The 27,760-nt window shown below is 44.2% G+C and overlaps 1 protein-coding gene across 1 annotated transcript in view; it reads left to right on the forward strand.

Annotated features, from left to right (window-relative positions):
- Positions 1 to 24,912, forward strand: part of RILP (Rab interacting lysosomal protein) — a 39,542-nt gene extending 14,630 nt beyond the window's left edge. Inside the window, exons 2-8 of the mRNA XM_083172170.1 lie at positions 3,144 to 3,267; positions 3,841 to 3,962; positions 12,143 to 12,337; positions 15,740 to 15,900; positions 22,484 to 22,606; positions 23,003 to 23,086; positions 24,457 to 24,912. Coding sequence (XP_083028296.1) covers positions 3,144 to 3,267; positions 3,841 to 3,962; positions 12,143 to 12,337; positions 15,740 to 15,900; positions 22,484 to 22,606; positions 23,003 to 23,086; positions 24,457 to 24,568 — 921 coding nt within the window. The 3' untranslated portion in view covers positions 24,569 to 24,912. The remainder of the gene's footprint in view (positions 1 to 3,143; positions 3,268 to 3,840; positions 3,963 to 12,142; positions 12,338 to 15,739; positions 15,901 to 22,483; positions 22,607 to 23,002; positions 23,087 to 24,456) is intronic.
- Positions 24,913 to 27,760: the final 2,848 nt, after the last annotated feature.

Genomic DNA, 27,760 nt, shown 5'->3' on the forward strand with positions numbered 1-27,760 from the left:
AAAAAAAATCTTTTTGAGGTCACTTTCACTTGCCTTGAATTTTTGGGAAAACAAAAACAATTGCATCCCATGATAGTCATTTGAAGCACACATAAACAGAGACATTGTTCGATCAAAGGCAAATGTTGTACTTAACATTTATAGAAACAATTGCCTGTACAGAAGTAAGGGCCTTATTCTAGTTCACTCTTTCTGACAAATTACTTCTTAGATGGACAAAACCATGTGCACTGCAGGTGGGGCAGATGTTACTTGTGAAGAGAGAATTAGATTTGGGTGGGGTTTTACTTCAAAGTGAGATCTATATTGCAGTGTAAAAATAAAGCAGCCAGTATTTACTCTGCACAGAAACAAAATACCTCACCCAAATCTAATTCTCTCTGCACATTTTACATCTGCCCCCTGCAGTGCACATGGTTTTGTCCATCTAAGAAGGATTTTGTCAGAAAGAGTGAACTAGAATAAGGCCCTAATTGACAACATTGAAATAGATGCCCAAAATGTGGCCTCTGACCTTACCCCTTACCCTGACTGATGCTGTGAGGACAGCTGATCTGGCAGTCCGAACAATGCAGGAGCACAGTACCTTGCATGCTGCATTACTGTACTAGAGAGCAGGAAGTTGATGGAGCGGAGGAGTCATTCAGAAGACCAAGAACTGGAGTAAATTTATTAACATTCCTCTGGAGAATATACCTGAGGCCACATGCCTTCCTTTCAAGAATTCTTGAAATCTGTGTTGGTGGCACCCAGCTTATGGTGCCCATACACTAAAGCTGTGTACACACGGGGGCGATAGGGGCTGGGAATATGGTCGCTGGCGACCATATTGCCAGTGATGGGAGTGCGCCCCGGCAATAAATCGCTGGGTGCGCGCTCCCGTTTTCAGCCCTGTTCTAATCGCTGCGACCAGCTGATTACCTCTGCGGCACCGCCGGCAGAGGTTCCCTTTCATCAGCGACCATCTCTTTTTTTTTTTTTTCACACTCTTTTGACCCATTGAAATGACAAACTGTGAAAAATCTCATATAGGGTGAGATGCTCCAAACAATAAATGCAGTTTTCGGGTTTTTTACGCATTTTCATATGCAGCAAATCCCCACGGCCGGGGCTTCTCTGCGGGGGGGGGGGGGGGGGGGGGGGGGGGGGGGGTGTGTGTTAAGCCAATTCTATTTGGCGTAACCCCATGGAAGCCTATGTGGGCTTCCTTTCGCCACCCCACGCACCCCCCGCCGATCCGCACTGCCCTCCCTCACCTGTGTCCTGGCAGCCTCCTGCTGTGCTGCCTGGACCAGTGACCTCCTCCTCACTGCACTGCTTCTGCAGGAAGCGGAGCACTCACAGCCGGGTCAGGGAGGGAGGGAGGGGAGACCCGCTGCACATCACCGGCCATCGCTTTTGCGTTAATAATCGCATATGTTACTGCAAGTGCCGGCGATGTGCTGCGGGGGTTATTAGAGAATCCCACCCAGTATGTGTCTTGCCTCCGGATTGGATTTGATGCATGGTCCTGTGTGCATCGGATCCGGGGATCGCCATGGCTGCCATAAGGATTTATTGGATACATTGTATGCAATAGGAGTGCATACAGTATATTATATGGGATCCTGCCTGAGAGCCTGGCAGGTAGTTATCGGGGTATCGCATGCAAGGTACACATGCGATATCTCGCAGTAGTGAATGGGGGCCTTAAGGAGGCAAACAGGCAGAGGTAGAGTAAAGCATTGTCAGGCTTTATAGAAAACCCTATAGGCAGCCAGCTAATCCATTGTATCCTCCCCTGATCAGAGAATGGGCAAATCCTGTGTGTGTCTGTCTATCCAGCTGTTATCTGCAATAATCTGACCTCTCAATCACTACAAGGCTGTTTTTACAAATTGGTGGCAATGTCAACTGGTAAATCTTTATTTTGGAAGAAAATGTTGGCATGACCAACCAGTGTTAGGTAATGTCAGTGTTTGTGGCTAACACCTAAAATACACAGTAGTGCCAGCTCACTGAATGCATACACTTAGCAGTGCCCATGTATATACCTCACAAATATTAAGTTTATAAAAGTGTTATTGTATAGATTGTAAGCTTGCGAGCAGGGCCCTCCTACCTCTGTCAGTTTGTTTCTACCCATATTCAACAGTTGTGGCTCTGAGAGGGCAGAGGAGAAATCATGTATATAAATATTCTATGCCTGTATGGTATATACACCCTGTGGCAAAAAACTGCTTCACTGCAGCTCATGGGTTAAAATTAAACCCTTGATCTCATTCTTGGCATTTGTGCACTGTGTGAGGTTCCGCTCCTGGCTTTAGCTCTATACATAGTTGCTGGTTACATCACTGTGGGCAATCCACTTGCTAGGCTGCTTTCTATAGATTTCATGAGAATGGTACAACTGTTGCCTGTCCATTCCTCTCTTAATTAACCATAGGTTATAGGTTCCTACAGTATATCCATTTTTACCTTTCTTTGGATGTATAATGTGGGTTGTATTGACTGTGCTCACTTCAGGTCACATGAGTTTCAGTTCACTACATAGACTGAATAAAGCTGGGAGGATGGCAGTCTGTTCTTTCTTCTGTGTGACTGAACACATGGGAACTCTTGAGGCCAAAGTGTGAGTACAGTATTTGCTGTACATAGAATGCTAAAGTATAACAAAGAAGCTCAGGGGCAGATCTACTTATCAAATAGTAATAATCAGATTGCTCGGACACGGCTGGAGCCAGATTAGCCTCTCGCGTGTAAAAATTCATGAGTCTTATTGTAATGACACTGCTGTAAGGCGACTTGCTATGGGAGTGTATTGGACAAACTACCCAATAAGATCCTTGCAATCATCTTCTCTCCTGAGATAAGTGCGGTGATCCTATTGGAGGCAAGCTGTTGTATAAAACTGGAGATGTCCAAGCTGAGCAGGAGATAAGGACCGATGATACACAGACCATACGGATATAACCATTTAATGTCTTTAACGTCATGAGAGAAAATTCAAATTGACCAGAAACCAGACACCATTTTATTTGCTTACATTTATAATAATAACAGTATTAATAATGTATCATGTAAATAATGTGTAATAATATAATGTTTTGGTTTTACTGTAAAAGCCAGTTGACACCATCCCCGTCTCTTGTATTATTGCATAGGATCTAGAACAACAACTCCTTGAAGCTCAGAAGAAAGAGCATGGCCTCCAAAACCAGCTGTCCCAGCTCACGGAGGAGAACCAGAAGTTGCTGGTGCGTTTGGCTGAGACAAAGTCCCAAGAAGGTAGAAGCATTTCTTAATTAATCGCTATTATGTCTATATTGTAAAATGTAGTAAATCAAATTATTTCCCTTTTCACGTGGAAAGTAAAGGCTGCTGATCTGTTCACTAGGCTGAGTGCACACAGCCCAGCGACCCGGCCTGAATCAGTCCCTTAGTTGATTAAAAAATAATTGTAGTATTTTACCTAATCCCTGGGCTCCTCTACTTAAGCGGGTTGGATTTTGACTGTAGCTGGAATTAATTTGGCATGCCAGAAAATCTGGCCAATAGATGACCCATTTCTGTAAGCTTTCTATTAATTGTTTTTTTTAATCTAGTAAATAGCATATATCCTATCGGAACAATCTATTGCTTTATCCATTAACACATGTTCGAGCATCCTACTGCATTTATTCCCCTTTTGTAGAACTGGCTTTGCCCACATGTCTTGCTCATCTTGTATAATATGTTTATAATTACAGCTTTTCTCCTGAAAAGATTAGTGTTGGCTTCTAGATTTTTATAGCGCTCTGACCTTGTTAAACACTTGTTAGTATTTTGAGTGGGGTAAAGTAATGGTCTTTGTTGTTGAAGAATGTGCGGCAAGAGAGGAGCGGGATCTAATGTTAAAGCTGAAAGCTGTGGTGGACAGACAGAGGGACGAAATCCGATCACTGACACACGAGATCCAGCAGAAGAACAGGGATACAGAAGCGGTAAGCAGAATCCAATACAGACTCTTCTCTAGGCTAATATGTGTCTCTTCTCTAACTATTCATTCTCTGTGACTGTTCTTTTATTAGAGAGCCAAGCCCAATGGCGTATAGTATTACATAAACAACCTGGCGTTCTAGCACCAAATCAATGCAGTGAATCAGTGCTGTGAAGTTGTGTCAGTAACTTACTAATACAGTGCATCCGGAAAGAATTCACAGCGCTTCACTTTTTCCAAATTTTGTTAACTTACATCCTTATTCCAAAATGGAATGAATTAATTTTTTTCCTCGAAATTCTACACACCATACCCCATAATGACAAGGTGAATAAAAGTTTTGGGGGAGATTTTTTGCAAATTACACAATAATTGTAAAGCAAGTTTTAAAAAGGGTTGAGATTACCTGAAGGTTCAAAAAGGGGCAGACTAGATGGGCCAAATGGTTCTTATCTGCCGGCAAATTCTATGTTTCTAAGTCTTGTAAACACAAAATGTATACAGAGAGTCTCATGGGATATACAATATAAAATATTCAGACATTTGTGTACGTTGTCTAGTTGATTTGACAGGGCAGGGAATTCCAAACTTGATGAAAAGTGCAAGGATTTCAGTTCTTATAGTTTGTGTCATTTCGATAACCTAATAAACAAAAAAAAATATATATATATTTTTTTTTTAAGCTTCAATGTGCTTTCACATTTTATTGTTTGGTTTCTTTAAGCTACTATAAAAAAAAAATGAAAACATTCCATTGGCACATGAGGTAGTGAGCAGAGGGGCTTCGAACACCCGTATGAGCTCTGTCTGTTGTAGCAGTATACATTTTTTCCTCCCTCTAATCTTATAACATGCTGAAAAAGTGTGTTTGGAAGTATGCAAGAGAGTGATTGACAGCCATATTTGTTGACTGTTGAAATTAGTTGCACGCTCTAAAGGCCTGTACAAAACGGGCGACGGAAGCCCTGTGCTGCGCGACATGCTTAAGCACAGATCACTCTGCACACATTGCTGGCACACATGCAGGGGTTAAAGTGGGCCGGAATCAAAAGTGGCTGGATCTAGAGAACCTGAAAAAAGAAAGTGATATATTCACAGTATGAATGTTGCAACATACAGGAGATATGTTGCAAAGTAAGCCCCAGGATAACAGAATATATATTCAGTAAATTTCAAGCGAAACCACATAATTAAAAACTGACAAGAAGGGCAATAGCAGCACATATGCAGTATCTATGGCCCTTATTCTGATCGGTGCGGCCGGATCCGAATATGCGGCCAGCACCGTGCGTCCTAAACCCCGCCTTCCATACGGATCGCCAACTCCGTCCGTAAGCGGTAAGAAGCTGTCCGAACGGACCGCACGTGTATTTCTCATGAATACACCTCCTCCATCTCAGGGAACCTCCCCCATCATTCGATGGTCGCAGACCGAATGGCCAGGCAGCTCCCGCAACCTCAGACCACACAGGCATTTCTCCGTGCAAAAGCAGGGATCTGGGCGGGCAGCTGACATCCGGCAATGTCATATGTCCGCCCCCCACACGTGCGTCACGGCCACATTACCATACGTACGCCCAGCGTTTGCATGGGAACGCCCATGAAACGCGGGGTGTACACATATGGTAATGAGCCCAAACAGCACTTCACACCCCTCTCCACCCCCTGTTCGTAGTGTACACATTTCACGCGGAATGTGGCCGTGCGTCCCGCTCGCACATGCGCAGAGACGCGTCTGCACATGCGCAGACACAAAACATCGGCGGCACGCACCAACCAGAATAAGGGCCTATAAGAGGAGCAGACACCTGCGACTTAACAGCGAGATCTGTTTTTTTAAACACAACAAGTTATTTTTCTATTCATTACCTACTTATTCTTTAATCTTGTATATCTTAAATTTTTAAATAAGTATAAAACGCAAAAAACTACATACCGGTACCCCTCACGAGAAAGTGTATTTTTAGTTATTTAAAATAAAGGCAAATTTTTATAATTCCCCTTTTCAGTGGAATACAATAAAGGCATCTACAGAGTGCACCGATTAGATCTAAGTCTTTTTCTCTTTTTTCTTTTTTTTTTTTCATTTCACGGAACTAGGCAGAGCTGCATTCTGTCAGTTCAATTTGGAGGCGGAACCATTTCGCCTCCGCCAGCCCACCTTCCCCGCAGTTTAGCACCAATAGCAAGCAGGGTGCTGCTTAGTTGGCGGGAAGCCATGGGGACAGTACTGCGAGCATTTGAAGCGTTGCTCCGTCTGCCGGGTGCCACGACCCCCATAGAGGGAGAATTAAAATAGGTGGCGAGCGCCACCATGCCTGCAGCTTGGCGAGCGCAGCGAGCCCGCAAGGGGCTTCATTGCGCTCCCCACGCTGTGCAGTCAGGATTCCGACGTCTGACTAATGACTGTCGGAATCCCGACTGTCGGGTAAATATACCACACCCCCGTCTGCCAGCCAATTGGAGTTCACGGACCAGAAGCTGCTCCCGATTGGCTGCGAGCACAGGCGCAATGTTTGAAATCCTGTCAGCACTGAGACACACAGACATGAGCATCTGATCTGCGGCAATTGACTAGAAGCCGGTTCACTTTCCTCTGTTACAAAGCCGTCCAGAGCCTGGCTAAAAAGAGCTGCTGTCTAGACAATTATTATTTTTTTTTTTTTTTTTTTTTTTATGTGCTGCATATATTATCCCAGATGACTCTGCATTTCTATACATTTAGCAGGAAGGCATTGACCATCAATGTGAAAGGATCTCCATGCTTACACTGCCTGTATAATATAGACCAGGGGTAGCCAACTCCAGTCCTCAAGAGATACCAACAGTTCACATTTTCCAGAGCACCTAGCTTGTGCACTGGTGCACTCATTACTCATTGACACATTTTAAAATATCCACAGGTGGAGCTAATTATTTCATTTGTGATTCTATGAAGAAACCTGGAAAATATGCACTGTTGGTAGCTCTCAAGGACTGGAGTTGGCTACCCCTGATATAGGCTATTTGCCATTCGATTGCATGGGTACAGAGCTATACAGTAAATAGGGGAACTGGAACCCACAATACTGGACACAACTTTAGACATGTACAGTATGTATTAACATTGGGCCAGATGTGTTAAGCCTTAGCAAGTTGTAAATTGGAGGGGGATAAAGAGATAAATGACCAGCCAATCAGCTCCAGCCATTTTTCAAATCCAACCTGTAACATGTCAGCTAGGAGCTGATTGGCTGGTCATTAATCTCTCTGGTACTTGTGTATTATCACGGTGCCCCCGATTTCCATCGCAGGGCATGCAATGCGATTATACACTATTTTTAATTGTACTGGCACCCAGACCCGATTTTACATTGTACACCCACCCTGATGGGTAATGACAATGTTAAATGCCCCCCCATTGTTAACGCCACCCCACTATCAACGCCAACCCGAAGTGTGGCGAGCGCAGCGGTACGCGTCCTCCGACCTTTTCATACCCCAGCTATCCACTTCGGCGTGGAGTTGACTTTATATATTGTGGCGAGTGCAGCGAGCCACCGAGCCCCAAGCGTGGCAAGCGGATGCGTAATACTTGTGAAGTAATGCGGGGCTCGCTGCACTCGCCACACTATATATAATTGACTCCTTGCCGACGTGGATAGTGGGGGTATGTAAAGGTCGGAGGATGCGTACGCTTCGGGTTGGCGTTGATAGTGGGGTGGCGTTAACAATGGGGGGGGGGGGGCATTTAACATTGTCATTACCCATCAGGGTGGGGATACAATAAAAAATTGGGTCTGGGTGGGTATTTAATATTGAAATTGCGTCGCATCGCATGCCATTATAATGGCATGCGATGCTACGCGATATTAAAATTGTACACTCATCCCGGGAAAAGCCTCAAATCGGGTCCATCACATACCTTAATTAGTGGTATGCGATGCGATGCGACGTGACGGGCGCCGTGATAATACACAAGTACCATCTCTCTTTATTATCACCCTCCACTTTACAACTTGTTAAGGCTTAATACATCTGGCTCATTATCTGTTTCTGTTCATGTTGTGTACGGAGGGGGAGTGTCCTTAAGTTATCACCTTTGGCGATTCCTGTGTCATATAATATCACATGTCACCTGCTGACACATCTCAAAATCCCCTTCACTTACTGGAGCTGCAGAAATAATCTCCAGCTTCCTTCCTCCTGATTCTTGAGGATGCAAAGATTGTCTTCATAATTGTTCCTATGTTGAGTCTCCCATGACTGCTCTGTATACAGCCCCCTTGTCTCATGATTGCTGACAACTAAGTAATTGAAAAATATACACCAATTATTCTAGAGCAGGGATGGGGAACCTTTGGCCCTTCAGCTGTTGCTGAACTACACATCCCAGCATGCACTGCTACAGTTTCGCTATTTGGCCATGCAAAAACTGTAGCAAAGCATTCTCAGATGTGTAGTTCAACAACAGCTAGTGGGGGCGAGCGTTCCCCATCCCTGCTCTAGAGCAACCCTGAGTAGTATATATACCATAGCTTATATAGCAAAGGACATGAAAACTAGAGCAACTATAGTTCTATTTTCAGATGCTTCAACATTAAAAAGACATTTTCTAGATTGATGTATATTGTTACAATAAAATAGAAAGGGTTGTATATGTCAGATATACCCAGCGCCAATAAAATATTAGGACTGGTGGGAACCAATTGTCCAGTGGACAATACAAGTAAAAATCGAAATGCTTCGAAAGGTGCTGAAATGTTTTACTTTTACATTCTCCTTTTGTGGTGTATGCGGAGATAAAGGTTATGTGAGATACTGTGTATTATCGTTGTAATGTAACAGTTGTCAGACATTATTTTGATGACTTCATTAAGCACTGTTGGCTACTTTTTTGTTTAATGATCAACATTGACAATGACCACTTCTTTATGTGACTGTGGAAAGTTCTATAATCCATTGTCTTTGTGTAGGTCAGGATGACCGCTGCCATATATCTCATTACAGAGGTGTTCTTCTGGGTATGGATCATTAGGTCACCAGCAAGTATGTCGACATGGGTTCAGTTGACCGGGTCATTAGGTCGACAGTTAAAAAGTCACCATAAATACTAAAACATAGCACCACGTCTCCTTGCACGGTGCCACGCTGTGCTCAGCACACTATTTTATTCTCCCACCACGCCCTAGTGCAGTGGTTCCCAACCCTGGTCCTCAAGTACCCCCAACAGTGCACGTTTTCCAGGCCTCCACACAGAATCACAAGTGATATAATTATTTCCACCTGTGATCTTTTAAAATGTGTCTGAATAATGAGTGCACCTGCCGGGTGACCTGGAAAACGTGCACTGTTGGGGGTACTTGAGGACCAGGGTTGGGAACCACTGCACTAGTGGATGGTAGGACATGAAATACCGCCTGTTGGCAGATGTCGGCTCAAAAAAACAGTAAGAAAACCCCATCTCAACCTTTTGACTGAAGACCTTCCCCACGTCGACCTAATGACCCTATTGACATGACCCATGTCGACCTACTTGGTGGTGACCCAATGACCGTATCTGGTTCTTCTAATCTTGCCTTAATACGCTATGCACTGTGATATTACAGGTGTGAGTGAGCCGCCATGTTCTGTACAACTATGCGTAAAAAATCTGCATGTCGACCTTTTCTGTGTCTACCTTTTTGCAGTGTCAACCTAAACACAGTCGTCCTAATAACCATTCTCGTTTTCCCTATTGCCAGATGAGGCTCAAGTGCTGTATTATATGTCAGCTGTAACGGGTGGTGTTCTCAAGTCCCCTGGCTAGATGTATAGGTGTCCGTTGGCGGTAGGGTGTGTGACCTGGAATCACAAAGAAATCTGCAGAACTGTACTCTACAATTGGACTGGGAGATAAACATTTCCTTTTTATAGGGGGTTAGGTACGATATGTCAGCAATAAGCATATTAATATTTTATTCATCATAAAATGTCAACATGATAGACTGTTGGCATCGTCCCTAGAAGCCCAGAGGTAAATGACCTGCTCCAACAGCATCTAATGGGTCCTGGCTGTCATGTGAGTGTCACTTCCAATGGAGTCATATAACAGGACAGGGTTTCATAGAGTATATCTGCTCTGTTCACAATACCCTTCTTATAACACTCCCTCTATTGTATTCCCCTCACCCACTCATTACCCAGCAAACCCTAATGTCCACATTCTGACAAATCTCCGAATTTCACATGGCAACATTCCGAGTTAGTGAACATGTTGCCTGTTGGCATTATAAATATGGATATTGTTATGTCTTTATTATTAATGTTGACATTCATAGAACATAGCCGTTGATGGCAGATTAGAACCACTTGGCCCATCTATTTGTATAACAAAATAGTAAGTGACTTTGTGCGCTGACACCTTCCCAGTGAATTGGTGACCGTGAGAAGAAACACCTCCTTCCTTATTTTATATGGGGTGAAAGTGAATAATTAATTAAATGAAAAGACAAATGTTCCTCTCCTTGTCTTCTGTGTCTTCACCTCAATAGAGGCTCTCCATTAGTATGTATGATGGAGACATGAAAGATAAGATAATCAATAATAAGTATAATATTGTAAGGATAACAGATTTATTCATACATTGATAGAGAATATACGAAAATACAATAAAATATCAATATAAAATTGAAAACAAGGGGTCATTCAGAAAAAGACTACTGTATTGTGTCTTAATCTATTAGCAATTGAGGTTTACCAGATGCTGGTGATTAAAACGCCTGTAGAAAGATCTTTTCTTCCTTAAGGGATTCCTGGTTCTCCGGATAAACCAAATCCGGAAAATGGTTTATCCGGAGAACCAGGAATCCCTTGAGGAAGAAAAAAGATCTTTCTACAGGTGTTTTAATCACCAGCATCTGGTGAGCTGGTGATTTCCGTGTAATCCACAAAGTGAAAGTGTTTAGCTTGGTTGACAAGTCACGTAGTGTAACTGAAGGTTGTGTACTTTCAGGTCATTCAATAAAAAGTTTTATTACAATGTTTACATATGATGTTAAGGTGATTAAGCTGAAAGTATTGTTGTCAGCAACGTTATGCTGTGACTCAGTACTTGGAGGCATTTGACAATCTGGGAAAGTACCGGGTGTAGTGTATGTGTGTTTTTTCTTTTTTTTTCCCCCGTTATTTCCAGTGTTGCAGTATGAATTGATTGGATTTTGTTTTGTTTTTGTGTTTTATCTTCAACATTATACAGTGTTTACAAATTTAAATACTGGATACATTTGTCTGCATTACCCTGGTGCTGTTTGCTTTTTACCATCTTCTTTTTATACTAGTTAAAAGCCTGTCAAAATGACAGCCTCTGCTATGTACATTCACTTGGAGCTGTGACAGTTTTTATCTCACAAACTCTCCACCCCACACTCCGTCCCTGTCAGCTTCTACCTCAAATCGGGATACGTTCATTAGGTCTACAGCAACTAGGTCGACAGGTCATTAGGTCGTCACAAGCATTAGGTCGACATGGGGTTTTTCTTTCCTTTTTTTGTGCCGACAGACGGTATTTCATGCCCTACCATCCACTAGGGCGTGGTGGGAGAATAAAATAGTGTGCCGAGCGCAGCATCACAAGCGAAACTTCAAACTGAGTCCATGTCGACTGTGTTGACATTCGGGTAAAAAAAACAGTGAAAAACCCCAATGTCGACATTTTGACTGTCGACCTTGCCCATATCAACCTAATGCTTGTTGACCTAGTTGTTGTAGACCTAACAGCCCACAGTCCTCAAATCTGCCTTCTCGCTCTCCCCATATCCAGCAAGTTTGAAACGGGTCAGTGTCCCTGAAAAAATCGCTTTTACTTTCTGTTTTGAGATCTTTTAGCACACAAAAGAGTAATTTGGTCCGTTGAGTGGTCACTGGCAGTACTTCACCTCATAGAGATGAGGAGTAAGATATATAAATAGACCCTTTACTAAAATGTTGAGACTTTGGGATTTGCGGTAGTTCTATGAAGGAGGGGGGGGGGGGGGGTGGAGAATAGCTGTTTAATAGAACCTCTCTATTTTAGTGACTAGAACTGGAAGCATTCGGTCCCACTGCACTAATGTGTTAGCGTTGTACTGGAACTAAACCTGTTCTGCTATACAGTGGTACAGTTACTGCACAGGTATAATCCCCCGTGTGTATGTCTAACCCTCGCTGTGTCTCTGGTTGTGGCAGCTGCAGGAACAGTTGAACCGCTTTATGAATATGAACGAAGACCTGCGCCGTAAAGTGTCAGTCGTCAACGCCCAGCTGAAAAGCTCCCTGCAGAGGAAAAGTGACCTGGAGAACCAACTTCTGGGAAAGCAGAAGGAAATGGACTCCCTTTCCCAGAGATTACCCGTTTCACAAGCAATCCCTGATAAAAATATGGTATGTGCAGCTGCTGAACTGGAACACTGGCTGTAGCTGGTTTTCTGTATTGTATAGTACTGTATATACGGTCAGTATTATATTGGCAGGCGTCCAAGTCTATTCACTTGGATACTTGCTTACTCCATTTCTCTGTATGTAGGGGAACATCTGTGACATAGACGAGGAGTTTGACCAGCTGCAGGCTGGGGAGATAGCCTCCTGTAGATGTCAATTCTAGAAAGAAGAAACAATTCATTTGTAAACCCTTTTAAAATCAAACCTTGTTTATAGCAGATTATACCCCTTTCACATCGCAACTAATTACCGGGTATAAGCCGCTTTGATCCGGTAATTAGTGCCATGTGAAAACTGTTACCGTGTCCCGAACATGGATAGCAACACGGCAAAACGAACCGGTAAAAAAGCAGAGTCCTTACCGGTTCATTGGCGGGGTTAACCGGGTCGACCGACCTGTTTCCCGTTCACACTATGGAGGAGGCAGCGCTTGGAGCAGCGCCAGCTCTAAAGCTGCCTCCTGCCCCGCCCCCGATGGTGCGCCCCCTGATGATGTCAGCGAACTGGCACTATTGCCAGTTCCCTGTGGGGATGTGATCATCCCAAAATGAAGGTTTGCGCCGGAACTGACCCGTTTCAAAGTCCCGGTGCGAACCTTCATTTGCGATGTGAAATTAGTTACTAAAAAAAAAAAATGATCACGTTATCTTGCTGCATTGACTTCTGCAATATCTCCAGGATCAGGAATTTATTTATGCACTTGTAATTTTCCTCCTGGATTACTGTCATTTCCACTTTTACCACTTCTCTCCTCCCCGTCTCTCTGACGTCAGACTCTCCTTTACTGGCTGCCTGTCCCCTACAGGGACCTAATTTAAACTCCTCACTCTCCCTTCCAAAACATTCAGCCCAGCCTTTCCTTACTACACCACTGAAGAACTCTTAATCCACTACCTCTCTCCTTGCCTCGCCTCTCCTCTCCTCTGTTTATCTAAGACTTCTCACATGCTGCTCCCCGCCTCTAGAACCTACGGGTCCTACACATGGGGCGATTCCAGCCCATGTTCTAAGCAATCTGGCTTAGATGTGTGTAGGGGCCAAAGCGATGTGCTGCACTATCGCTGGGCAGGATAAATCTAGTCCGATCACCAGTTGGGGCCAGTGTTCTCACTGAAGAACACTGGCCCTGACAGATCGCTCAGCACACATCACTGACCCATTGCTGTGCAGCACTGTTTGCTGAGTGATCTAGCTTTACTCGGAATGCTCAGCACAGTTGCCCTGTGTGTGGGCCCCATTACTCCTAGCCTGCAGGGATTCCAAAATGCACTGAAAACAGACTTGGGGGGAGATTCTCTAAGAATCTCCGCCCCCCCTTCGCCTGTCTTCGCAATTATAATTATCGCATATGTTGTAACATATGCGATAATTATAGCAAAGGACAGCTCTTGCGTTAAGAGCTGTCCTTTGCGGTGAGAGTCGCCGGGTCCCGGCGGCTCCCCCCTCCCTCCCACACCCGGCGCTGCTGCTGTTGCGCCGGGCTCTCCTCCTCCCTGCACCCAGAAGAGGATCAGTGCAGGGAGGAGGTCACAGGTCCGGGCAGCACAGCTCTGTGAGGGGGCGATGCGGGGGTTCGTGCGGGGCGGCGGGGGGGGGGGGGGGGGTCATTGCGGGGCAGCGGTGGGATGCGGTAGAAGCCCATTGGCTTCTATGGGGCATCGCCAGATTTTTCGGCCGATGCCCCCCGCCGGCGGGGAATGCTTACAGCATCCCAAAATGCGGTAAAAACCCCGATAACGGGGTTTTTACCGCATTTCTAGCTTAGAGAATCTCCCCCTTGTTCATTAAGCCTACAAGCCCTCTCACACACTTCTTGGAGCACTAAACAGTGATTTTGGTTTTTTTTCTATTTGTTTCTGGTTATGTTTTTACAAATTATCCATTTTCATGTCAAACAAATGACTCCTAATTTTACAGTTCTATTTAACTTTGACATTCAATTGTATGGTCTGAATCAGTTGTGTGGTGTTTAATTCTTTATGACATGGGTGTTTGAATTCCGCCACACATCATTAAGTTTCATTGCTACTGACTCCATGATGTGGTACAGTGATAACATTGAGCATGACCAGCTCTTTGCTGCCATCTTCTGGATGCTAGAGTAGCTAGCACCCGGGATGCCTTGTGCTTAGTGGTGCTTTTGCCTATTAATAGGCAAAGCCCTGCAATCTAGCAAGAAATCTAGTGCAAGCACTGCCTTTCCCTGTGGGCGATAGCGATGCGCGGGACCAAATGGATGTTTAGCATAAACATCTGTTCGCAGCCTTGGGTGCGGGGGCAAATCAAATGAGTTCTAAGGGGCACGCAGATGTAAGACACCTCTCTGCTGCTGCAACCAGAACAAGGCCCTTCATTTCTACAGGACCTAAAATTACCTAATCTGGGTGTCCATTCCTAAAATTACCTATTTGGACTGTTAGAACCTACAAAGAAATGCAATAAGCCTGGTGAAGTGATTTAAAGTAGAAGGCGATAATGCAGCAGCCAATCAGCTCATTTTTCAACGGTCTGTAATTTAACAGTTGGGGCATTATCACCTTCCACTTTATCGCCTAACCAGGTATAATTGTTACTTAAGTTGTAACAATACAAATTTACTGTGGAAATGTGAGGAATGTAATGTGAAATTAATATATAAAGATGTGTCCAGTTACATACAGAATTGCTGTCTAGCAAATGCAGCATGACTGGCTCCTGAAGTTTGTGGGTGCTAATGTATAAACGATCCATTCACTACTCTGAGACAGTCATGGCTGCAAATGAATTCCAGCCTCCAGCAACATAGCATGCCCACAATGCGGGAGTATCACTGGAGCAAATGCTGACAGGCAGTAGCAGGATACAATAAAGGCACAGGGCGGAATGAACTAAGATCCGCAGCCCCAGCATTGTGCTGCCCAGGCACAGGTGAGGGAGGGTCGACGGGGGTCCGTGCATGGTGGCACTGGGTCGTGCTATGGTCTCCAGCTTTTGCTTGCGATACCCCCCACTGCGAAAACCCGGAGTACAGGTTTTCCTGCATATCAAAATGAAGTAAAAACCTTGATAACGGGGGTTTTTACCTTTTTATTTTTTATTTTTTTCACATGAAGAATTTCCTCAATGGATTGCCTGTTCCGATTTGCATTGAGAAAATGACCGGCAAATATATGGAGGCATAACTCTTCTGACACAGACGTTGTAGTTGTAACTTTATACACAGCAGTAAACATACCTGAATAATTTAAATAAAGTTTTTTTTTTTTGTTTTTTTTTTGTTTTGTTTGGCATGTCTCTAAACCCTTGCTCTTGAGCCTTCTGTAAAAGACGCTTGTAAGGTATGACTGTTGTTTCTAAATGTTTCAGAACACTACAGAATGCAGGCCACCGGAGCAAGGAACACATGACAAAGCCCGGTCAAGCAAGTTGTGCTTTACCTCTGAAGACGTGAGGCAGATAGTACAGGAGCGAAATGAGCTGAAGACTAACCTATTTCTGGTTAACGAGGAGTTGCAGTATTATCACAGGTAGTTTTCTGGGTTTTTATTTATTCATTTTTAATCTCATGAACTATACTTATCAAACTTTTTCTTATATATATTTATTTTCTCACTTTTACGGGTTTCTGTATATTGGTGCTAAATTTGTAAAGAAACCTGAATTACCTCAGTCTTCCTTCTACCCTGCGTAATACTTACACCATTCCCAGCACCTGCAGAGTGGTCTTCTAAGGTCTGTCCTGTCTCTGCAGTGGGAGGCATGCGCCCCAGCTCACACTGCGCATGACTGTAGCCGACTATTACATTTTAGCAGCATTCTTCAGCCACTGTGCGGTTGCACACTAGTGTGCCTTAATCTGTTCTCAAGTGTGCCACCAGATCTAGAGATGTCCAAACCAGTTTACAGATACTAAACACCATTTCAGCTGTTATTCACTGGTCTCTCGTTTTCAAGTGAGGGCCAAAGTGTTTTATTTTTTTTTCATCTGTGGGGACCAGTGTGATTGTTTTTTCATATGGTGACAAACAGATTTGTTTTTTTTTTCCTGTGGGTGTCTGATGGTGTACCTTGGCAATATTAAAATCTTATTTGGTTTGCCACAAGTTGAAAAATGTTGAAAATCACTGGATTATAGCTTTCATACAAAGGTTTGAGTGAAATACTATGTAGCAAACATTGCTCCATTCTTAATTCATGTAATATGTGGCAAGCAAAATAAATCCAGGGCATTCTATTTAATTTCTGTAAAAGTTTCCATTTGAGTGCCAACATCACTGAGAGATGTGCAAAATATCCGCAAAAAAAGCCAGCGTCACTCACATTTGTTATATAAATTTAAATAAAAATGTGTTAAAATAAAGAATATGTTTCGGTACTTGTTTCCTAGCACGGCCACACCAATTTCCATCGGGGTGGTCGTGTCGGAAAAATCGCGTCCATCGCATGCGATTTGGTTGCATGCGATGCGACCGACCCGATTTTTTAATTGAATCAAATGTGAATAGTGTCCCTGGGACCCGATTTTACATTGGATTCAATGTAAAATATTCCCTAGACCCCCAATTTTACAGCGTAAACCCCACCCCACGATTGACGTGAACCCGAAGCGTGGCGAGCGCAGCAAGCCCGCGAGGGGCGGCGGTGCGCGTCCTCCGACCTTTTCATTCCCCTACTATCCACGTCGGCGTGGAGTTGAGAACATATAGTGTGGCGAGCCACTGAGCCCGAAGCGTGGCGAGGGGACGCGTATAACTTCACAGGTATACGCGTCCGCTCGCCACGCTTCGGGCTCGCTGCGCTCGCCACACTATATATTCTCAACTCCACGCCGACGTGGATAGTAGGGGAATGAAAAGGTCGGAGGACGCGCACCGCCGCCCCTCGCGGGCTCGCCTTGCTTCGGGTTCACGTCAATAGTGGGGTGATGACGGGGCCATATATAATGTGAAATGGGTCATATTGGCCCATTTCACATTTTTTACTATGTAAAATGGACTTTATCAAGTCCATCTCATCTTGTGCCATTATAATGGCACAAGACCGACGCGATGCTCCCGATTTCAATGTTAAAAAATATTTTAACATTGAAGCCTATGGCAAAATCGCGGGCATCGCGTCGGGGCCAATGTTAATGGTCGCGACCGACGCGGTGCCCGCGATTTTTCCTTTGCCGGCAAAATGGACCTGATTTCAAAGGAAATCGGGTCCATCGCGGCCATCGTGTACCTTAACTTAAAGGTACACGATGGCCGCGATTGTGGCCGTTCTAGGAAACAAGTACCTATGTTTCCTATATATGGGTATATACTACACTATGACGAATAAAACTGTTTGATTGGCAGTTTTCACACCTGTTTTGACAAATTCACTTGGCACTCAAAGGGTTCAATTCTGTTTGACAATGGTCCTGTTAGCTGCTGCTGCCCAGGCCACTGCTCTGCCTCGGTGGGCATCCGGGCAGTCATTTGGTAACCAGCCAGCAGCGTCATGCTGCAGGGAACTCCCAGCTGCTGTCAGAGGATGGAGGAGGCTTCCGGCGGTTGCCAGGCAACCAACATGCCGGAGGGCGGCGACAGCTGGAGGCCCTGAGGCTGCAGCTGGTGATTAGTTTACCTGTGGGCTATATCTGGCTGCTTGCTGGTGATTGGAGGTTGGTCCTATTTATTCCCATTAGACCCTCCGCTAGATGGCAGTTATAAGTTCTCATGTGCGTGTGTTGCCTGACTCTTGGACCTTGTCCCGTGCTTCTGGTTGGGGATACAGTCATTAGGTCGACAGGGTCATTAGGTCGACATGGGTTAGGCCGACAGTCAAAAGGTCGACATGCGGTTTTTCACTGTTTTTTAGCATGTGCCGACAGGCGGTATTTCATGGCCTACCATCCACAAGGGTGTGGTGGGAGAATAAAATTGTGTGCCGGGCGTAGCGAGGCACCGAGCCCGAAGCGTGGAGAGCGCAGCGGTGTACTTTAACCTGTGTCCATGTCGACATTCGAGTAAAAAACATTGAAAAAACCCATGTCGACCTTTTGACTGTCTTCCTAGACTTGTGTTGACCTTCCTGCATGTCGAAATAGACACATGTCGACCTAAATGCATGTCAACCTAATGGTGTCGACCTAATGACTGTCTAACAACTTTTTGGTGACCAACTGATCCATACCCCCTGGTTGGATCCTTGCTGTGGCCAGTCTCGGTGCTGGTGCCTTTTCTCTGGAGTAGTCTGTTACCAGCTCTAGCTAAATTGGGATTTTTCCTATATTTATTTTATGGTTACTATTACTATTACCACCTTGTACATTGTTGCATTTGTCATTGGTTATTATTACTACTACCATCTTAGGCATTGTTGCATTTGCCATTGGTTACTAATATTACCACCTTGTGCATTGTTGCATTCTAGAATAGATTACATACATAAGACCCAGTACAGCAGGGTGTGTAACACTGATTATTCATATTCGGTCCTGTGTATTCTTGCATTCTAATTCCCGCTATATTACACTTTGGATGTCACCATATTACCACACTTGCCATTGCCGAGCCTCCAATAGCCACATTGTCCCCATAAGACCTGGCGGCACCCTAGTACCTGGTGGACCTAATTCGCTAGAGAGAAGTTGGCAACACGGATGGTGTAATGGTTAGCATAACTGCCTCAGCACTGAGGTCATGGGTTTCCACCATGGCCCTAACTGCAGAGTTTGTATATTCTACCCTCACTTGGGTAGGTTTCCTCCCTCATTCCAAAAATATACTGGTAGGCTAATAGGCTCCCAACAAATGTCTGTGTGTGCATGTACATGTGGTAGGGAATATAGATTGTAAGCTCCACCCGGGCAGGGACTGATGTGAATGTTCAAGTATACTCTGTAAAGCGCTGCGGAATATGTGTGCGCTATATAAGAAACTGTTCTATAAATAATGTTATAGGTAACAGGTGAGCACGTGCTTATTGGTAGTCCCATAAATGTAAGAACATATATGGCCATTTTTCTAGAGGATCTATTGCCTGATGCCAGCAAATAAAAAAATAAAAATGATGTAGCTTAATAGCAAAATTTTAATGGCAGCTGTGGCCCTGTGATGTGGCTGGAAGCAGCATTGGGGTGTATTTGTAGTGGTGGCTGAAACTATGCTGTTGTTGTTGTTGTTGTTGTTGTTGTTGTATTGAAACTTGTGTCAATGAAATTTATTTTATTTTAACCCCAATCCTAACTGTCCCATTTAATCAGCCTAAAGCGGTGTACACATGGGCCGTAGGCTGGGTGATTTTGACTAAGCGAGTTTGCATTGTCTATTTGGCCAGGCGATAGCAAAGCTGCAGGACCGCGCATCGCTATTGCTCGCTGTGTACACACAGGGCAATTCAGGCAAACCTTCTAGACGATTTTGATGATGTAGTCAAAATTGCTTCAAAGAATCGCCTGTGTGTACATGGCTTTAACCCTTAAAATCATGAAAAACAATCTGTCAACATTTTCAGTTTTGACCCTTTCTACCGAGGTCATTGTCTACAATCATTACATCAGAATCTGCATTATTTGGCCAGATATACTAGGAATTATATTTTGGTTGCTGTGCAGCAGCCAGTTGCAGTTAAACAGTGACAGCACAGATATACATAACACGTACAAGTATACACTAGAGCTAGATGTACCCTAGGGAGGGTGATGGACTTGGCAAACGGAGACACAGAGAACATATATTTGCTGAGCTGCACAGCACCTAGGCAGCCATCAGCGGTGCCAGTTGGTACCAATTTTGTGTAGAATCTCATCTGTAACTTATATACAGATGGAGCGGCTCTCTTTAGAGCGGCTCTCATTATGACGATCACCAGCCCCCCCCAACCTGTGCCGTGCGCCAGCCCATTCTTGCCAATGGGGCACATGAGCGAGTGAGATGCTCGCGCATCCCCGGCCTCCCCTAGTGAAAGCTGGCGAGCGCTCTGCAATAACTAGGGCTCTATTTGTAGCGCCTTAGCAGTGTTCTATCCTGCCACGGTGTGAACTTGTTTTCTATTATTTTATCATTGGCGTTTGACATACTGTAGCTTATTTGCGACACATACATGCCCCATGTGTGTATGTTTATTGGCGTTGCATAGAAGAATATCAGGAAAATGTTTCCAAACCTTTCTGTCTCTGTGGCTGTGCAGTAGGTGATACAATGGCATATACCGGTCTAGTCCTCTTCTTATGTTGTTTTTTAAAGTTGTTCAGAATCACTCCTAACAACTTTTGTGAGTTACAGTAGGTAGTATTTGTTCTTATTAATATACTGCTGTTTTATGTGATGTTTACATTCTAGTGACTAATTGCCTTGCATTTGTTTATATTGGTTTTACTATGACATGACCTTGCGCAACTTCCAGTTAGGGTCATTTTTCTTGTCTAGACCAAAGCTGTCTGAATTACTTACAAGCTTTCGGAAGACAGTGCTAGACTGTTACATGAGAGGCGCTATGTATTATCACTGGCTGATTTAATGTATCGTACATAGACCAAATATCTGCATTCTTGTACTTCTATCTGACTGGAAACGGTTGCAAGGCCTCTGCATTGATATAATCTTGCAATGTTTTCTTTCTTCTGCCTTAATGGAGTCGATGTCTAATGAAGCTTGTACCTTTTTGACTATAAGGATGGTCCTACTTGTGATTTACATTGCCAGCAAATGTTTATTGACAAGGAGGCCTCTGGGACGCAGTGTGCAGACAGACTTTCAGGTCATGAATTTTGCATTGCCACAGATTTGTTTGCCTTTATTTGCTGCTAATAGATTGCGTGTGTGACAGAGAGACCTGAAATAAAGTGGGAATACATTTACCTCTTGTGTTATACGAATACATTGGAAACTAATAGCCAGTGTAAGGAAAGACTGGCCACTGTCGCATCTTCCAATCATTGTTATACTTGAAACCCCTATTTGCCCTTGTCACAATTACTCCCTAACTAGATCATGAGCCTTTGTGCATACTATGCCGGGAAGGACGCACCGATCTTTCTTTACTCCGGTTTACTCTTATTTCCAAACTTACAATGCCAGCTGCATATCCATGAAGAGAATACGCTGCTACAGGTGTATTACGGATATATGCGGTCATTCACCACCATAGGACAGCCGTTTATTAATGGGATACGGTCACCAGGTCTACAAGCATTAGGTTGACACCACTAGGTCGACATGACTTAGGCCAACAGGGTCATTAGGTTGATATGGGGAAGGTCGACATGGGGTTTTTCACCTTTTTTGGGGAGCCAACATGGTATTTCATGCCCTACCATCCACTAAGGCTTAGTGGGCGAATAAAATAGTGTGCTGAGCGTAGCGAGGCACCATGCCCGAAGCAGGGTGAGCCATGCGAGGGGACACAGTACTAGGTTTCAGTGTCCATGTCGACTGTGTCGAAATTCGGGACATAAAAAAAGTGAAAAACCCCATATCGACCTTTTGACTGTCAACCTTCCCCATGTTGACCTAATGACCCATGTGGACCTTCAGTCATGTCGACCTTCGTGCATGTCGACCTTGTTGCTGTCTGAGGAATAATCCATATCTTTATTAATGTGCACTGGACCATGCCTAGATTTCTTCTAGGTGTGTGTGTGTGTGTGTGTGTGTGTGTGTGTGTGTGTGTGTGTGTGTGTGTGTGTGTGTGTGTGTGTGTGTGTAAAAAAAAAAAAAAAAAAATAAATATATATATATATATATATATATATATATATATATATATATATATATATATATATATATATATATATATATATATATATATATGAGAGATAGCGCAAATGGAAGCGGCGGCACTCAAAGGGACTTTGGAAAATAAATTATTTTCCAAAGTCCCTTTGAGTGCCGCCGTTTCCATTTGCTCTACTACTTTGGGTGCTTGCTGCATCCTGGAAGGCACCTGGGCAGGTTACCATACCACAAGGAGGAGTGCCGGCCTTTCCCTGTGTGTGTGTGTGTGTGTGTGTGTGTGTGTGTGTGTGTGTGTGTGTGTGTGTTTAACCTTACTCTCCTACAAGGCTGCTTGTTATTATGTAGACACTGTGGTTATAGGAACAATTAGTAACACTCATGATGTTTCCTGCTTGTTGTAAAGGGAATTGCTGAACGATGAGAGGATCCCGAGCCTGTTGTTGTACGGCATGAAATCTGCCATCAGAAAGCAAAAGAAGAAAATTAAAGCCAAAATGCTGGGGATTGTGGAGTCTCCAAGCAGCAGGTCAGTATTGGCTTATGTCTCTCGTTAGTGCTGCTTAATTGCCGTTAATGGAAAATTAATATAAGTGTTCAGACCACTGGGGCCATCTCTGTTGGGAGCAGTGTATTTATAAAGCAAACCGTACTGACTTGTTTATTCCTTTGATCTCTAGTAACATACTGAACCATGCTTCACTGATGACAAAATGGCTGCAATTGTTCTGTATAAGGAACCTCAATATGGTTCCTATTCTGTATAAGGGCCTGCATTATATGTAAAGGTCATGTGCATTAAGGTTGCCAGGTGCCTTTTAGCTTTTTTGAAGGAGATCATTTTATTTTTTTACTGACTCACTCCAGCTTCATGGCATTCATGGTGCACACAATTTATATCTGTCTAATTTTCCTACCCCTGCAGTGACGATGAGGAGAACACATGGATTCAGACAACAGCCACAGACTGTGTGGACTCCAAACCACCAGACTCAAAAATCAAGAGTTTGTAAGTTTTGCTCCCTAAAACTGTTAAGATTCAAATGTGGGTGGGTAGTCTTTGTCTAAATGATTGTAAAAACAAGATTTTTATTTATTATAACTTGGTATGTTTTTACCTATTAAAGTTATGTCTGTTGTAGTCATACCAATTATAAAGATGTAGAACTTATTGACCAGCAAAACCAATAAAAAAAAACAACAAAAAAAACATCAAAACAAGTTCCGCATAAAAGTAAAACGTATACATGACTGAGAGTTGTACTTTTTCAGAATGGTTAAAAATATGGGTGTAGTATGCAGGGCCTACTGTTGGGATTTCGATGGTCAGTATACCGGCATCGGAATCACGGCCGATGGTATTCCGACAGGGGACGGAGTGCAAAAAAATCCCCTTGCAGACTTTGTGGCTCGCTGCGCTCACCACAGGTTCTATTCTCCCTCTATGGGCCACAAGGGAGATCAGGATCCTGACTGTCAGGCATTTAACATTAGGGATTCTGAGCGACCGTTGGAATCCTGACTGTCACACAGGCCCTTATTCTGGTTGGTGCGGTAATATCCGCGTGCGTTCGGGCCGCCGATGTTTTGTGTCTGCGCATGTGCAGAGGCGTCTCTGCGCATGTGCGAGCGGGGCGTACGGCCAAATCCCGCATGAAATGTGAACACTCCGAACAGGGGGTGGAGAGGGGCGTGAAGGGCTATTTGGGCTCATTACCATATGCATACGCCCCGCGTTTCATGGGCATTCCCATGCAAACGCTGGGCGTACGCATGGTAATGCGGCCGTGACGCACATGTAGGGGGCGGACATATGACATCGCCGGATGTCAGCTGCCTGCCCAGATCCCTGCTTTTGCACTGAAAAATGTCCGTGTGGTCTAAGGTTGCGGGAGCTGGTGGACCAATCGGTCCTGCAGTCGATGAACTGCGACCATCGAATGATGGGGGAGGTTCCCTGAGATGGAGTAGGCGTATTCCATGCAAAATACACGTGCGGTCCGTTCGGCCAGCTTCTTACCGCATTCGGACGGAGTGAGCGATCCGTACGGAAGGCGGGGTTTCGCACGCACGGTCCTGGCCGCATATTCGGATCCGACCGCACCGATCAGAATAAGGGCCCAGGTCCTCCAGCACCCTCCACATTGAACTGTGTTCTTCTGCTGTGTGGTCAATGACTTGTGTGCCACACTGCCCTCTAGTGGTTTACACAATGCTAAGCAGGTCTACTGGTATGAACCTAGTCAACACCTGATACCAGCTGTTCATTGCTTCCTGTTATTGAATTGCTGAAAGATATTTGTTTTTTACCATATACAGTAAATAGTTTTTGACTGGTCTCTGACCACTGATGCATTTCACAATGCTTGGTTCCCACAGGTTTGGGATGTGGTATGGGAAACAGATGGCAGAACCAGGTCCTTGGGAAATCATCAATTCCAAAGAGATAAACCAGATACAGAAAGAAGCTTCCAGTGCTGACAATACCTGAGCTTCAGTGTATTCTTCCTTTTCCTCAAATGAACCACTGGACCCTGCCCGGTGTGACTGCTAACTTTTATAAAGTGGCAATGCAATCTGTTGTGTGGCAGAACGGATGCCACATCCCGTGTAAAGTGTATATTAAGTATTCAATCATATTGAACATCTATAAATATATATATATTTTTCTAACACTAATTTTTATGTGAAATTCCTTTTTATAATAGAACGTGATTTTAAGAAGATAAATGTATGTATACAGAATATTTTTGCAATTGTACATTTTGCATAATATATAGCTCTACTTGTAGTGTTCCTTAAAGTTGAAACACCATAAATAAATAATTAATTGTATAGTTCCTGGTCGGTGTCTGTTTCAGACCATTCACATTGAAGTGTTTCCTTTCCCGTGTGTGTAACATATACACAGGTTTTTGGGGGAGATTCTCTAAAGGAAAAACCCTGTTATCTGGGTTTTTACCGCATTGTGGGATTCTCTGAAACCCCTCCGCCGGGTTACCGCAACAGGGGGCATCGCCTATGTGCTTTTACGGTAACCCACCGCTACCCACAGTAGGGAACACACCTTTTATAACGCCCTGTGTGCAATCAACAAAATATATTTTATGAACCTATGCGATTAGTATCACAAAGGACAGCTCTCCCCGATAAGAGCTGTCCTTTGTGATCAGCCACTGACACTACACTACACTACAGGGGAAACCCAGCGCTATGCAGCATGGAGGCAGGAAGGGGAGTGTGACGGGCTGTGTGGATGTGTCTGGCGGCTTATAGGGAGGAGGAGTCCCGTGACGGCACAGCACGCTGCAGGCAACTGTGGGAATTACTGAGGAGGGAGCAACCAGCATCCGCTTTTCCAGGAGGTCTGCCCAGCGTTTCTACACTGGCTGTCCGTTTACCAGGCTCACTGAAGACGGCACTCTGAAGACACACCAGAATAATGTGGGCGTCCATGGAACATGCTGGGTGGGATCCACACAGATCCCTCACAGCACTGTGTAGAGAAGTACATAGGCGTCTATGGGTTGGCATTACCCTCCATGATGGAGCCCCAGCAGAGGGGCTTTGGTGCATTGGGAAATGTAGTAAAAAATGCTTTTGTTTTTCTTTAGTACACACTTGAGGAGTATTGGGTAGAAAAAATTCTGTATATAGTAACTTATTATAAAGGTTTTTTATATCTAGTCCTAGTCTAATCTAGTTTATTGCTTTTGTATAGCAATACAAGGTCAGTCCAGACTAAGGTGCCCATTTATCAAGGATGTTACCGCCCAGGGTCGCATTGTAAAATGCAATTCTACTGGCGGGATGTATCCTTGATGCGCAGGGACAGGACTCTGAAAGGAGCTTGTCCCTGCGATGTGCTAAGCCGGGTGCTGGGAGGTCTGCGCATGCGCTGTTAGCACTGACCCTGCTGACCGCACTGCTGCCAAGGCAGTGCGATCCATAGCCCATAGGCTAAATTGGGCTACCGCCATCTCAGAATGATGGGAGACCAGGGATGCGTCCGGCGGCGGTACAGGAGATATAGCGGCAGGTATCAAAGATTCCTGCTGAGGTCCCTCCAACATACATTGGGGTGATACCTAATATTCGCCGCAAATATTGTCCAGGTATTCTCATATATGCCCTAACTATGTGTATGCTGCAGATGATGGATTTAGAATACATTATGATAAGTAATGCACTGACGGGTACTGGTTGTTAGGTCAGCAGTCAAAAGGTTGATCACTATTGGTCGACACATCAAACAATCAACATTAAATAATTAGACACAAGGAAAAAGTTGACATGAAAAGGGTCGCCAGGGAAAAAGGGCAACATGAGTTTTCACCTTTTTTGGGGTGTAGGTTGATATGGACACTATCAGTGCACCGCATCCCCTCATATGGCTGGCTGCGCTCGCCATGCTTCAGGCATGGTGCTCCGCGCACTATTTTATAATCACACTGTGCCCACTGGGATGGTACAGTGTTAGCAAGTTAGTTTACAAAAAATATATGAAAAACACTTGTCAACCTTGCTTGTGTCGACCTTTTTGACCTAATTTGTCAACATTTTTTCATGTGTTGACCTTTTGACTTTCGACCAAATGACCGCATCCCACCCTGATTATATTGACAGTTTTTGAACAGAGTATTTATTTTTTTGTTACATCCTCTAACTCCGCTTTGCCAGCCTATTAACCAGTCGGGCTACAGCAGAGTGCATTGGTTTTATGAAAATCTAGTTCTATTTCCTAATTTCTATAAATGTAGTTAAAACCATTGCATAGATAACGTGAACCCTTTAGTTTAGTTTTAAAATATGACCTTTCCATTTACTTTTGTGCCACCAGATGGCGCTGGTAACAAAACTGTTCGTCACCTATTATTTAAAAATACTAGTCTCTCTGTACGGAATCGGTACAGCTATCAGAATGAACTTGGGTCTTAAGTCATTAGGTCGACCCCACTAGGTCGACTGGCAGGAAGGTCGACATGAGGAAGGTCGACTGGTCATAAGGTCGACATGGGTTTTTCACTGTTTTTTGATCCGAATGTCGACATGGACACAGTTGGCAATGAGAATCGGACCCTCGCTTCGCACGCAATGCTTCGGGCACGGTGCCTCGCTGCGCTCGGCACACTATTTTATTCTCCCACCACGCCCTAGTGGATGGTAGGGCATGAAATACCGCCTGTCGGCACATGTCGGCTCAAAAAACAGTGAAAAACCCATGTCGACCTTATGACCAGTCGAGCTTCCTCATGTCGACCTTCCTGCCAGTCGACCTAGTGGGGTCGACCTAATGACTGTAGACCTAAGTTCATTCTAATAGATGACCGCTTCCCCTCTGTACATACAGTACAGTAGCACTACCCATGCCCTCAACCAGCTGCACAACTGAAACTAAATAATCACAGTGCATTTAAAACTGCAGATTATTTCAGGTTGTTCAATCAACAAGTTAAGATATGGAGAGATATGGATGAGTATTTTAAATATTACATTTTTGTTACTTTAGATCCCAATATGGTATCACTCCCGACATTCACATGTACTACGGGGATCCCAGAGGATTGAAAGGAAGTACAACTTTTGTGTGTGAAATGTGTCTTCCATTGTTACACATGTCCAGTAAATGTATACACTGCTCAAAAAAATAAAGGGAACACTTAAACAACACAATGTAACTTCA

This window comes from Crinia signifera, chromosome 2 (assembly GCF_055691185.1).
Source record: "Crinia signifera chromosome 2, ASM5569118v1, whole genome shotgun sequence".
In the NCBI taxonomy this organism is placed as follows: Eukaryota; Metazoa; Chordata; class Amphibia; order Anura; family Myobatrachidae; genus Crinia; species Crinia signifera.